Here is a 13,168-nt window from a genome sequence, read left to right on the forward strand (position 1 = left end):
GGAAAAAAATTTGTCAGAAAGAAGGATGTCTCTGCGAGTAGCATTCATTGCTTGAGAACTCAGTGCAAGAACAGCCTTTGAAAGATTGATCTTTTTTAAATACAAAACCTGAACTTGTAGCACTCTGTCTAATTGATATTGGAGGAGAAGGGAACAGGAACTGTAGTAGCTGCCTTGACTATAATCACTTCCCAGTGGAAGAACAGAACTCTGGTAGAATTTTAGAACAAAGCCAATGGCTGTCCTATAGAAGCAATCCTAGCAATGCTTCTTTCTCTAATTATTATGGACTGGAGAAAGAAGAAGGGGTGCTTCAGGATGTTTGCTGATGGCTACCTGTTAAATGGGCACTCATCCAAACTCACTTTTGCCCTCACTTGCCTTCTGCTTCCTCTTGTTCCTGTGATGCATAGTCAGGAGCAAGAGAATAACCAGGATTTCTACCATGTAACTTCACCCAGAGCTTAACCAGCACTGTTTTTGCTCAGTGAACCTATTGCATTTTCCTTTTATTTTGACAATGCTGACCAGCCTAAATTCCTCCTCACCAGCATAAGCTGTTTGCTTCCACTCTAGCACTTTGTAATTGTGATGTAACTCCATGACTGTGGAGTTTGTGAGTAAGGTGTCTCTGCTGTGTATGTGCTAACCAGTAATTCAGCAGAAACAGCCTCAAGAGACTTCATTCTTCTCTGATGTGTTTGATCCATGTATACTATGCAAATTATTCTTTACACAAATACAAATACTCAAGTTTCCCCAGGTAGTTTATTATTGCTATTTAATCATGTAACAGTATAGGGATATGGCTACTGGTTTTTCCATTATAATCCAGTTGTCAGCTGGACTCCATGACAAAATTCCTGCTTGTGTGTCAATATCTCACAATGCACTTGTGCTCCCTCCTGCCAGAAATTATTTTATGAAGGGGCACTTAAAAACAATAGAAAATACCAATGGAAAATGTGATGCAAATGTTCATACATTTAAATCCATGAGAAACTTAGAGGGATAGCTAATTCAGGCATAAAGTGCTGTAGCTGGCCAGACCATATACAAGCTAAAGTACACAAAAAAACCCCTACATCTTTTGTGCTTTGTAGACAGGGGAGGGAAAGAAAAAGAAAATGTATTTATGTGCTGTGAGCTTACACGTATTTAGCTGGTTATTTGAACTTTCCTAAGAGTCCCTAAAAATAAACTGAAAACATCTTAAACTACTTAAATAGAATTGCAGGAAAACTCTATTGTTTCCAAATGTGCATTAAAAAAATGAGTGAACGTGAGGCTGCTCTGTGAGAGAAAGAATCTTAATGGAAAAACTTAAAGAATTCTGAGTGGAGCTGTATGAAAGTAGCAGACGAGTCTTGCTGCTTAACAAAATTTTATCTGTCAGTACAAAGGTTAACTTCAGGTTAACTTCAGAATATATGTTTCAGAATTCAATTAATATACTTCCAACACACTACTTATTTTAGTGAAAACTTACTGCAGAGACAATACAGACAGAGATTAATACAGGTCTGACTTCTTCTGTGCCATTTCTGCTTTGTATAATAGGAGGACAAGGGCAAAATAAATGTTTGAAAAGTTCACTGTGACCCACTTTGAAATATCAGACTGAAATATCAGACTGTTTCTGACCAGAACCAGACCAGCATTCAGATTAAAGATATGGAAATGTATTTATCAAAAGGCAAGGAAAACTTGGAACTTAGGTGTTAAGTTCCATTCATCACAGACTAATGGCATATCTGTATATGTAAATACTTTTAAATTTTAGTTCATAGGGATCTTCTCTGGCTGCTGCAAAATAAAAGTGCAAAAGCTTAGTTATCTTCTTCCTCTAAAACAGATAAATGTGCTGTTTGTGGGCCTCTTTATTTGCACACTTTCCAAAGTTTGTTCACTGTTTAAGAAAAAAAAAAAAAAGTACAATTTCTACATCAGGAAATGGCTAGGGAGTATTATCAATTAATGTAAAATAGAAAAAAAAACCTTCTAAGATATCTTTCTCCACTTTAAACATGTAAGTTTCAAATGGACATAAGCAGTGTGTGATTCTGGGCAGCTGCTGTGAGGTTCCTTGTAAAACCCTGACATCTGTGTGTGAGCAGGCTCCTCTCAGGCTGGCTGTGAGCCACAGGCGGTTCCAGGGAAGGGAATACAGGTGTACTTTGTGAGGAGGTGCTTTTCCAGGATGTAAGTGCTGCAGAACATTCCTATGCCCTTTGGGTATTATAAGATAATATGCAGTGGCCAACTTTTAGTGAATCATACCTCAGTTGTCTTTGGAGTTTGTTCTTTGCATCTGCTACTTCAGCAACACGATTATTAAAGCTCAAGTTAATACAGATTAAATGAGTCCACCTCTCCCCAGCTGTGCTCTCCAGTCCAAGTCTGCATCCCTTCAGAGTGTGACAGAGTTGACCCTGCATGTTGAGAGCACCTGACATTGTCTGCACTGAATTCAGTCCATGATGCAGGAGCTGAAGCACTCAGCAGGGATTTCAAGTAACTTGCAGCCTGAGCCCCTGGCTTCAAAACTGCTGGTGTGGCATAAGCTACTGTCTAGGGACTTAAATTTACCATTTCTTTAATGCCCTGCTTTGCCTGCTAGATCACCCCTCTCTTCACCCAAGTGTTTAATGTACTCTATGGAAAGTACATGTATTTTACTCATCAAATTGAAAGGCTGAGACAAGGATCTGCATTTAGTCTTCTTTCTCCACACAAAACTTTATAAGAATTTGGTCTGCACATTAAACTTTTGCAGGGATAAGTCACTATTTTTTGAGTTCACATTTACTCTAGATTTTAATTGAACACTACGAGTAAGTATTAAAGGATGCAAAAAGGTTAATTTTGGTTTTGTCAGTGATGTTTTCTCAGTAGCCTTTTTTCAGTTATTTTTTTTAGTATGGTATTCCTGTCTCAAACTGAAGTACTGACCTTCCTAAGTGATTTGGAATTCCTTAGTTCAGTTATTTTTTTTCAGTATGGTATTCCTGTCTCCAAACTGAAGTACTGACCTTCCTAAGTGATTTGGAATTCCTTAGTGCTGCACACTTATTTAGGCAGCTGCTCTGAAAAGCTTCAGGTAACCAGCCTGGTACAACAGTGTATAAATCAGTGTACTGAATCTGAGCTGGCACTGCTCACAGCTACTGACCCAGACAATCTCGATCTATTTTCTGCAGGATGTTTGGGGTTGGGTTTCTTTCCCCTTCTCTATGATCTGTTGGATTATATTTATTTTTCCATCAGAAAATTAAATTTCTAAGTAGGTTTCCATCTTGACTATCTGAAATACTTAGTGCTTAATCTGTTCTTTACCATTGCTTTTTCAGACTGTAATTTATTGATCTGGGTCTCTTGAAGCAGAAAGCACTTGCTCTGCTCCTGAGTGCTGCAGGTATGTCTCAGACTGCCAAAGAGTTTCGGGAAAACTTTAATGAATAATGTCGTTTTTTTGGATAATAGATGGTGAGAAAGGAAAAGGTCTGCAAAACTTATCCACATGAATCTGCTTTTTACTAGAGCTGACAAGAATAATTTTATTCATGGCTAATCCTAAAGTAGGTAGTGGTACTAGAGTCAGCAGAATGCTTGCCAAGTTTCCTTTGGATATGCCCTCGTTTCAGTAGTGAATGAGGTGATCCTTTAATGAAAAACAGAACATAAGTAAACAAATAATACCGATTATTTTTTCCTCCTTCCAACAAGACAGAGTCGTTATCATTTGAGATTGTGGAGTACATTCACCATTGGAGGGCTGCTGTGTTAGTGATAAGGGAGCTGACAAGGCATTAGCACAGAGACACTGCCCTCTATTGCAAACTGCTCTGCTGCTGCTGCTGCTCCTGCACTGACGACACCAATGCGAATCAATTTAAAACTGCACACAAACGGGGCATTTTAGTTCAGTGATTTTGTGTCAGTCTGTAACATTAAGGCTGTGCCAAATGCACAAAGGTATCAACAACCCAAGCCCTTTTACAGACAGTACATGAAGTCTGTGGCAGACACTGGTGTGCTGTTTGCTGCATTGCCCTTACCTGCACCTCAGCTGGATTTTGATTTGATTTGGTGTGGGTTTGTAACCTGAAAGGCACAGAACAGTGTAAATCAAAACCAGAGGGGACACTGTGCAGTGGAGCTGGAGAGTGAGGAGCCAGCACAGCACAGCTGTGTCACATTTATATTTTCTGAAAAATCTCTTCGCTTAAGATTTTCTCTTGGGAAGTTGAGAAGCCTCAAAGAAAAAGAAAAACAATTTTATCTCATTTGCTTCTCCTGTGTTCTGCTGCTTAGGAATGTGTTTGGAGATTGTTCATCCAACAGGTGATTGTTTCATTAATTTCATGCGAATTGTTTTGACTCAATGGCCAACCAGTGCCAAGCTGTATCGGGACTCTGGAGAGAGTCACAAGTTTTTCATTTTTACCTTTTTAGCCTTCTGTAAGTACCCTTTCTGTATTCTTTAGTATAGTATAGTTTAGTATTCTTTAATATAATATTAAGTATAATATTATTTATAATAATATTAAATTATAATTATAAACTAATAAATTAACCTTCTGAAAATATAGAGTCAAATTCATCATTCCTTCCAACACGAGAGCACCCCGCAAATACAATACAGCTGTCTCTGAGAAACCAGCTCAGAGCACAGCCCTGCTCAGGTGCCGCTGCTGCCTCCACCAGGCAGGGAATAACGGGTGGGGGAGGCTCACACCGAGGCAAAGCAGGGCCCTGGGACAGAGAAGCCACTTCTTCCTACATCCCTCTCAGATGTAAGGAGAGGGCCTGTGCTCAACCAGGCTCCTACTACAGCAGGGAGGAAGCAAAGGAAAGGCTACAGTAGCCACTCAGTCTCAGCTGCTTTTTCCACTCCAGGGTAGCAGTAGATGCTGTCCAATGTGTTCCTCAGGTTAAAGCACTTCTCATTAACAAAATGGACCTGAGTTTTGTCAGAAAGATCCTGCTCTAGGTCATCTGTTCATCTCTTTTGATGCTGAGAAGGGGGAAGACCTTAATCTAAACCACACTTAATGCTGTCATGCTAAACAACAAATTGTTTTCATTAGCTTCCTATAATGCCTCATGTTAGAGTTTGCTGGCATTTACAGTGACTAGAGAATGCTCAGTGCTGTAATTTTGGCTAGAGGGAGCTGCTCTACCATCCATCTCCACTGGCCTCCAGTGTGAGTTCACTGAAGAAAAGTATTTAACACACAGCTTTTAATGTTTGTCATTTTAGTGACAGACAACCACAAGGGTGAAAAACAGCCGGTGGCTGTGTGGCATGAGGGAAAGCCTGAGTGCACAAAGGAGGAGGTGTTCAGGGGGAACCTTCATGCCAGCACTGCTGTAAGTGAGAAAGAGCAGACCAGAGTTGTGGTTTCCCATCTCTTGTGTTTTGGGGACAGATTCACTTAGCATAATTCAAACTGTACATCACTGGAAAATATGTTTAAGCATTTCTGCTCACCTTGATCACAAAGAGGGAAATGTGTTGCTCCATCTCTGTTTTCTTACTCTCAAGGAATTTTTGGTGTAACTTCATCTCCTTTGGCTCTTCCAAAAGCAAGAAAGGCCTGGCAGCCTTGGGCTAGAATAGAGTAGTAAGGATAAAGACAGACAAAGCCCTGCTTTCCAAAGCTTCAGGAAGACAGCAGACTTATTGATATTTTTGGTAAATATTGCCATATGGACTTCCCAATTGTTATTACCACCAGTCTGCCTGATGTGGAGATAGAACTGGATCAAAGGTGAGCAGAAATGCCAGCCTAAAACACTCTAAAACCTGTTGTTCACCCAGAGAGCCCTGCATGAGGAGCCCTCACTGGCTCAGAGGAAGAGGGGTGCTGAGGAAGGAATTAATTTTTCCTTTTTGGTGCTTTTTGTGGGGAATGTTCTATATAACCTTGGGAACGGGGAATGATCTGTTGGACCCAAAAGAAAAATATTTGGACACATACCTCAGTTTAAAATGTGGAAAGTCTTGCTGACATCAGTGAATCTAATCCATATGTTGGACAGGAAGCACAGACCTGAAGTGCTGTACTGGCTGTGGTCTCACACCAAGCCAGCTTTTTCAAGGGCAAGGTACAGTATAAACTTCTCAGATATGTCTTCCTGGCCAGTTCATCCTACCACAGACATCTGAATTTGCTTAAACATTTGACTCCACTTCCAAACAGCTTTTTGTTCATTTGTTTCCTATGGAAGGTAATTACAGAGCAGTAAGTGCAGGAGCTGTACAAATATCCAGTGGTTTTGAGCTTTTACCTGAGGTAAATATGCTTGAAAGCTCCTCAAAGACATTTATGAAATGTATTTTCAGATTTTTTTTTCTCGGTTTTGTTTGTTTGTTTGTTTTTGGGGGAGTTTATTGTTCTGCTTTGTTTTGGGGTTTTGTTTTGCATTGGTTTGGTCTGGTTTTTTGATAGGTGGACAGCTACTGGTTTTGTGTTTGGCTTGGTTTTTTATTTAATTCCTAGAGTGTTCATTCTAAAAAGCTTACAGTTGTTGAAGTGCTGAGCCCCCAAAATAATAACTCTGCAGTATAATTCTCTAAAAGACAAATGTAACACCAAGATGTGATGGTACCTTTCCAAATATTACTAGATACTCTTTCCTATTTCCAAGGTGACACCACCTCAAATAACTTACACACCTGTATGTTAAAACAAATAAGTTTTGGGACTAATCACTCAGAAATGGGAGTATTTGAGACTCCCATCTGTGCTCAGATCAGGAAAATATCCTTTTTACAGCACCTAGGCAGTGATGTTAGGAGCAGAAGAGAGGACAAGGCTGTGCTCAGGCAGCTATGGGAGAAGGAGGGAGCAGTGACTGGGATAAGATGGCCAGGAATAGGGTCCAGATCACATCACCAGCTGGTGTACACGTCCTTGGTTTGGAAAATGATTTTATTACTTTTTACATATCAAACACAGGGACATCTTAATTGCTCAGAAGTTGATTGGCCAAGTTAAGGCAGTGTAATCTTCCAAATAAATGTACCGATTAAATTAATGGAAATTGTCTATCAGCAAGATACAGAATTAATACACTCAGAATTGCCATGAAATACCGCAACAGCGCGATTTTCCCGGAATGATACATAGTCTGGGAATGAACCTTGTGCAGCCCAGCAGCGAAGCGTATTGCTGCGCAGTGCTTCCCCCGGCAGGGCCCAGCGCCGTGCCGGGCGCCGCTCGGGGCTGGAGCGCGTCTGCTTCCAGCGGCCGAGCGGGCACGGCCCGGGGAGCGCCCGGCCCGCGGCACCCGCGCGGCCCCGCGCCGCTCCCCGTCCGTGGCGGCTGCCTGAGGCACCGCCCGTGCGCGGGCTGTCCGCAGGGCCCCTGAGCCCGGGCACGGCCCGCCGGGGATCTGCGGAGCTCCGGAGGGGGCACGGGGCCTCTTGCGGTGTCACCGGGGCCTCGGGGGTGTCACCGGTCCCTCACTGGTGTCACGGGCGCTCTCGTGTGTCACCGGGGCGCCGGGGATGCCACGGGCTCCCTCACTGGCGCCCCGGGTCAGCCGAGCCCTCAGCAGCAGCGTCCCCTGGCGGCTGCGGCTGGACACCGCGGGCGCGAGGCCCCGCCCCCGGCGGCGGCGGCGGAAGTGACGCAGTGTTATGGCGGAGGCGCCGGGCGCACCGGAGGGTGAGCGGTGGGTTCGGATGGGGTGGGACGGGCCCCTCGCCCGCGGCACTCGCGGCCCAGCTCTCGCTGTCCTTTGCAGAGTGCCCCGGGACCGGCAGCACCCAGGCGGGCAGGGCGGCCGCCTGCCAGGGATGCCCCAACCAGGGGCTGTGCGCGGCCGGGCCGGACCCGGGTGAGTGCAGCGGCAGTGAGGGGGCGCGGTGCCGGCTCGGGGGGGAGCGCGGTGCCGGCTCGGGGGGGAGCGCGGTGCCGGCTCGGGGGCGCGGTGTGGGCGCGCTGACGGCGCGGTGTCTCCGCGGTGTCTCCGCAGCGGAGGCGGCGGAGCTGCGGGCGCGGCTGCGGGCGGTGCGGCACACGGTGCTGGTGCTCTCCGGGAAGGGCGGCGTGGGCAAGAGCACCTTCAGCGCCCTCCTGGCGCACGGGCTGGCGGCGGACGAGACCAAGCAGGTGGGCAGAGGGCGCGGACAGGACGGGCGATGGGGAGGCAGACCCGGGCACCTGGGGCAGGTGTCCTTGCTCGTTAAAGTTTGACTTTGCTGGATGAGTCCTGCTGGAGTGATTTCATTGCATGAGATCACTTTTAAAGACTGCCCTGTGCTACCTTGTTTCCAGTGGGGCAGGTTGGCTGGTTTGTTTTCCAGGTTGCTCTGCTGGACATAGATATCTGTGGGCCATCGATTCCTAAAATTATGGGTCTAGAAGGAGAACAGGTGAGTGAATGCTCAAACATCTCGTTCGAGGGGTTCTTTTTTTTTTCTCAGTTTTTCATTAGCGTATTCAGGCCTTTTGGATGTAGAGCTTCTACAAGGAGTGCATAATGGGAAATGTGGGGCAGTGATAACAAAATGAGCTGAGATGGAGAAGTTCAGCATAACATATTTTGCAAAAGAGTCGTCTGCCTTCAGGATGAGTGGTTCTGCAAACCAGCTTTCATTGCATGTCAGCCACATAATGCTGACTGTTTGAAACTTGAGTAGTAGTAGCATGATGTGCTTTATCAGACCTTGAATATTTCTTACAAATGCAAAAAGTAATGAGTAAACTTCCATAAGGGTTGAACAGTTGTTGTTCACTTATTATGGAGATCTGGTGCTTTTGCATTTTTACCTCAGCTGCCCCACAAAAGCAGGATTGTTCCTGCAGGTAGGAGAGCTCTTTGCCCAGGTTTGACTTACATTCATGTTTTGTCTAACATTTGCTATTGCAACTTTTGTGTGTCTCTTCAACTTTCAGGTTCATCAGAGTGGATCTGGATGGTCTCCAGTGGTGAGTTGGTGCTGCTGTTTCTGAAAGTTCATTGGATGTGTTTGGGTTGGGCACCATCTTCTACAGTGAAAAATGAGTGAGGGAGGAGCAGGGACTACTCTTGTTAATTCTTCTTCTAATTACTTAAATACCCAGATTCTGTAGAATCTACAGATATAGGCCATAGAATCTGCAGAGTCTGTATGTCCAGATTCTCTAGAGCTATATAACCTATATCCATGTTCTATGGAATATCTAGAGAACACTATAGAATGTATATCCAAATTTCATAAAATATGGAATAGATCTGTAAAATTGAGATGCATATCATATAGATTTGGGATATAGACTATGTAGATCAGAGTGTTAAATTTCTTAATAATAGTAATACCATATTTCCAGAATTGTTTTGTTACCTTGTGCTTATGGACTTTGCAATATGGGCAATAAATGTAAGTTACTCAGGTTTGTTATTTTGGAGTAACATGCAGCTGTAGTGTGTAATGTTTGCTGTGACAGCCAGGAAGTATCTTGCACCTAAGACAAACCTTATTTAAAATATGCAGAGATGGTTTTGCAGTATGTTGGTTATCTAAAGATCCCCTGTAGTGTGCATGCTGTTAGAAAGGCAGCTGGTGCTGAGAGGGAAAGCTGCTTTTATCCTTCCATTGTCTCCAGCGATTCCATGAACTGCTATAACAATTTCATTTTTTCAGTCTTAGTGTAGTTGGTGAGTGTTGCACAAGATGCAGTTTTTAATGCCCTGTGATAAAAGATAAAGTTCTCTGCCTTTATTTCATTAATGTCTTGCCCCTCATCTGCTTTTTCTGTAAAATAGGGGTTCAGGGTTGGTTTCTCTTTCTTCACTGTTATGTTTCTCTACTTCTCTTTCAGTATGTTGAAGAAAACTTAGGTGTCATGTCAGTGGGGTTCTTGCTTAGTAGTCCTGATGATGCTGTCATCTGGAGAGGACCAAAAAAGAATGGTATGTAGAGTGTTTCCAACAGTAATTTATATCCTTGAAAGGTTTCAAGTGTGGAAATATCTTGAACTTGTTTAGTAATGTAGATAGGGTAGCTAGCTAAGATCCAGAAATTTAAAATACAGGAAGATACCTTTTCCTCTTCCACATTCTTATCCTTTCTTCTAGGGCTGATCAAGCAGTTTCTGCGTGATGTGGACTGGGGTGAAGTGGATTACCTGATCGTGGACACGCCCCCAGGAACATCAGATGAGCACCTGTCCATCGTGCAGTACCTCAGTGCCACCCACATCGACGGCGCTGTCATCGTCACCACCCCCCAGGTATGAGCCAAAATCCACCAGGGAAGCATCATGGCAGTTCAAGGCAGTCCTTGGGTTCCAGGTTGTTGATTTCACAGAAATCTAAGGGCACAGAATCTCAGGGAAATTACTTTGTTGTGTTGCCCCTGCAGCTGGCTGGTCTGTGGGTTAGGTGGATTTCTCAGGGGAGCTGGATGGGGATCCACATGGGTCACTAAACCACAGCACTTCACAATGAAAAGCTGTTGAGACCGGTGCAGTGTTTCATTTCCTCCTTCAGAATCAGACTTAACATTGTGGATCTGTAATTTACCAATAGCTTAATGTTCAGAAGAATGTTCGTAAGAAGCTTCATTTCTAAGTGATAAGCTGTGCACTCTTTGACACCTGTGAAGCAGCCTGTCACCTCCAGGTGACCCACAACAGTAGGCAGCTTTGTCATGTGCATTTTTAAAAGAGAAATCAGCCCTGGAAAGCTGAAACTAAAAACACACCCAGTTCAAACAGAGGTTTTCATGTCTGGTTTGGAACAGAACAGGAGACAAACTAGCACGTGACATGAAGTATTTCTACAACAGCAGAAAGAATAACACATAAAGGAAGCAAAGTGTTGAGGACAATACCAGAGAGGTGGTGAAGGAGGAAGGGAACAGGAGAATGGATGAGGTGAGTCATATATGTGAAAACTTTTGAGGAGAGAATAAGATATTTTAAATTTAATTGGAAAAAAGGGAACTAGTGTAAGCCTGGTGGTTCTTGTCCTCACTCTGTGGAGAATACCAAGGGTCCTTTGTTAAGATGAAAATATGAAAAATTTGCATTTAAGAAGAAAAAACATAAATAGAAACATAGAAAAAACATAAATATGGATGAATCTTGAAGAGTCAGATTTCAAAACAGAACCACATCCAGTAGGCTTGAAGTGTTGTACCTGCTCTGTTGATAGAGCTCATAGCACAGATTTATGTTCCTAAAAATATTAAGACAGCAGTAATAATTCATAATAAAGTAGCTCTAAGGAGGTAACTGAATGGATTCAGCATGAACGAGTTGAAATACAAGTGTTTGCTGTTATTTGCAGGAAGTGTCACTTCAGGATGTTCGGAAGGAGATCAACTTCTGCCGCAAAGTGAAGCTGCCCATCATAGGCGTTGTGGAGAACATGAGTGGCTTTGTGTGTCCCAAGTGTAAGGTAAGGCTGGCTGTGTATTACAGTGTTCTTTCCTTGGCATTGCTTGGATAGTGAACATTGCTCCAAAAATGCCTTTTTCTCAGAATTGCAGTATTTTAACTCTGATTTTCATGTTGTCCCAGAATGAATCTCAGATCTTTCCCCCGACTACTGGTGGTGCAGAGAAGATGTGCCAGAATTTGAGTGTTTCTCTCCTGGGTAAAGTGCCTCTGGATCCACAGATAGGTAAAGTCATTATTGCACTGCACTTACAGCAAGTTGTTCCTCCCATACTGATGTTACTGCTGCAAAACCCTGATATGGGCACTGATGTCTCTTAGCACTTTTAGACGGAAAAGTCACTGGAACTATGACTGTAGCTTGGTGTGGAATGTGGGAAGTGCTGGGGTAATTTCCTTAAGTTTTCCTTAATCAATTAAGATTACATGCTGCATCTTTTCAGCTCTGTAATCATATCTGAAATACAACATATTTGGTGTAGTCACCTGGAAATGCAAACTGAATGAAATCATAACCATTTCAAAGAAGAGTATTTTGTAGATGTTAAGCATTAAAACCAGTGCTTTAACCTCACTGTTACTGCACTGCCCAAATTCTTTTGTGGGTCATGAGGAGATGTGGTTCTTTGCCCATTAACTGTTACCAATTAATACCTGAATTAATGACATCAAGGAACAGCTCAGTACTCCCAACTGAAAGTTTCTGCTATTCTGTGTCAAACTGTACACTGTGTTTCTAGTCCTGTTACTGATTTCAGGGCTTCCTAAAAGGAATAGATGCAGGTGGCTATCTGAAAGGGTGTAACTGGAACAGGATAAAGGCTAAAAAAAGAAAAGCTCATCTTTTCCTGTTGCTTTGTTTTTGTGTTTTTTCTCTGTTCTTCAAGGAAAAAGTTGTGACAGGGGCCAGTCTTTCTTGGCTGAAGCACCCGAGTCTCCAGCTACATTGTCTTACAGGAATATCATTCAAAGTGAGTCTGAGAATCACTGTGCAAATGAATCCCCTCTGTTCTGAGCACTGCTGCAATATACAAAGGTGTTACACAGGCTTGTGTTACTGTGCCACAAATAATAAAATCAGGAGAGGGGCCCAACAATTCTGAAAGTAGCAGGTGCAAAGACTGTGTTTGCTTCTGGGCATCACCTCTGACTGGCTGCTAAAGTGGTAACGAAATTGTATTTGATAACTGGTTTCAGTGTTTGACTTCAGGGAAGTCAGACTTTCGTTTTCAGAGATGGGGTGTCCTTGTGCTCAGAAGAACCTTCTGAGGCTCTCTTCTGAGATGTGTGGAGGGGTGCTCACCATAATCCAGTGGAGGCAACTGACTGACCAATGCCTTCACTTGTAACTGTAATTACACAAAAGCCCCTTGCAAAAACTCCCTAAAGAGCTGGTGCTGTGCTGTTTAAAATAATCCTAAAACCACTTTCAGTGTAAGGAAGGCCCAACTTCAGATACTTGTACCCTCAGGAGACAGATGCAGCAACAACAAACTCCTGATATACAACTGAAATAGTACTTATATTACTCTTTCTTCATCTTTTCAGGAATTCAGGAATACTGTGAACAACACCATTTGCAAGAAGAAAAGATAATGTAATCTGTAAGTGGAACAAAAATGTAGTTCATGTTTAATTATAGAAAAGTAACTTATGCCTTGATTTATTAAAGGAATGTATTCTTTTTGTATATTGCAAATAAATTCTTAATATAAAGGCTTTTGCTCATGTTTTTTCTAAAAGTTCAAGATTCTTGTAGTTCTTCCCTCACT

At 43.1% G+C, this 13,168-nt stretch overlaps 1 protein-coding gene across 1 annotated transcript; it reads left to right on the forward strand.

The window, feature by feature from the left end:
* Window positions 1–7,629: 7,629 nt before the first annotated feature.
* NUBP1 (nucleotide binding protein 1) lies at window positions 7,630–13,112 on the forward strand. Its single transcript, XM_041401960.1, has 11 exons — window positions 7,630–7,676; window positions 7,756–7,848; window positions 7,987–8,123; window positions 8,318–8,386; window positions 8,910–8,942; window positions 9,816–9,906; window positions 10,072–10,226; window positions 11,287–11,397; window positions 11,520–11,622; window positions 12,284–12,367; window positions 12,945–13,112. Exons 1-11 carry the CDS (start codon window positions 7,649–7,651, stop codon window positions 12,995–12,997), a joined length of 957 nt encoding a protein of 318 aa, XP_041257894.1. The 5' UTR covers window positions 7,630–7,648; the 3' UTR covers window positions 12,998–13,112.
* Window positions 13,113–13,168: the final 56 nt, after the last annotated feature.

This window comes from Onychostruthus taczanowskii, unplaced genomic scaffold (genome assembly GCF_017590055.1).
Source record: "Onychostruthus taczanowskii isolate IOZ18803 unplaced genomic scaffold, ASM1759005v1 scaffold19, whole genome shotgun sequence".
Classification (NCBI taxonomy): Eukaryota; Metazoa; Chordata; class Aves; order Passeriformes; family Passeridae; genus Onychostruthus; species Onychostruthus taczanowskii.

Coding starts and splice junctions, on each gene's coding strand:
- NUBP1 (XM_041401960.1), top strand. CDS start 7,649: ATGGCGGAGGCGCCGGGCGCACCGGAGG. Junction 7,849..7,986: donor CGCGGCCGGGCCGGACCCGG/GTGAGTGCAGCG, acceptor GTGTCTCCGCAG/CGGAGGCGGCGGAGCTGCGG. Junction 11,398..11,519: donor TTGTGTGTCCCAAGTGTAAG/GTAAGGCTGGCT, acceptor ATGTTGTCCCAG/AATGAATCTCAGATCTTTCC.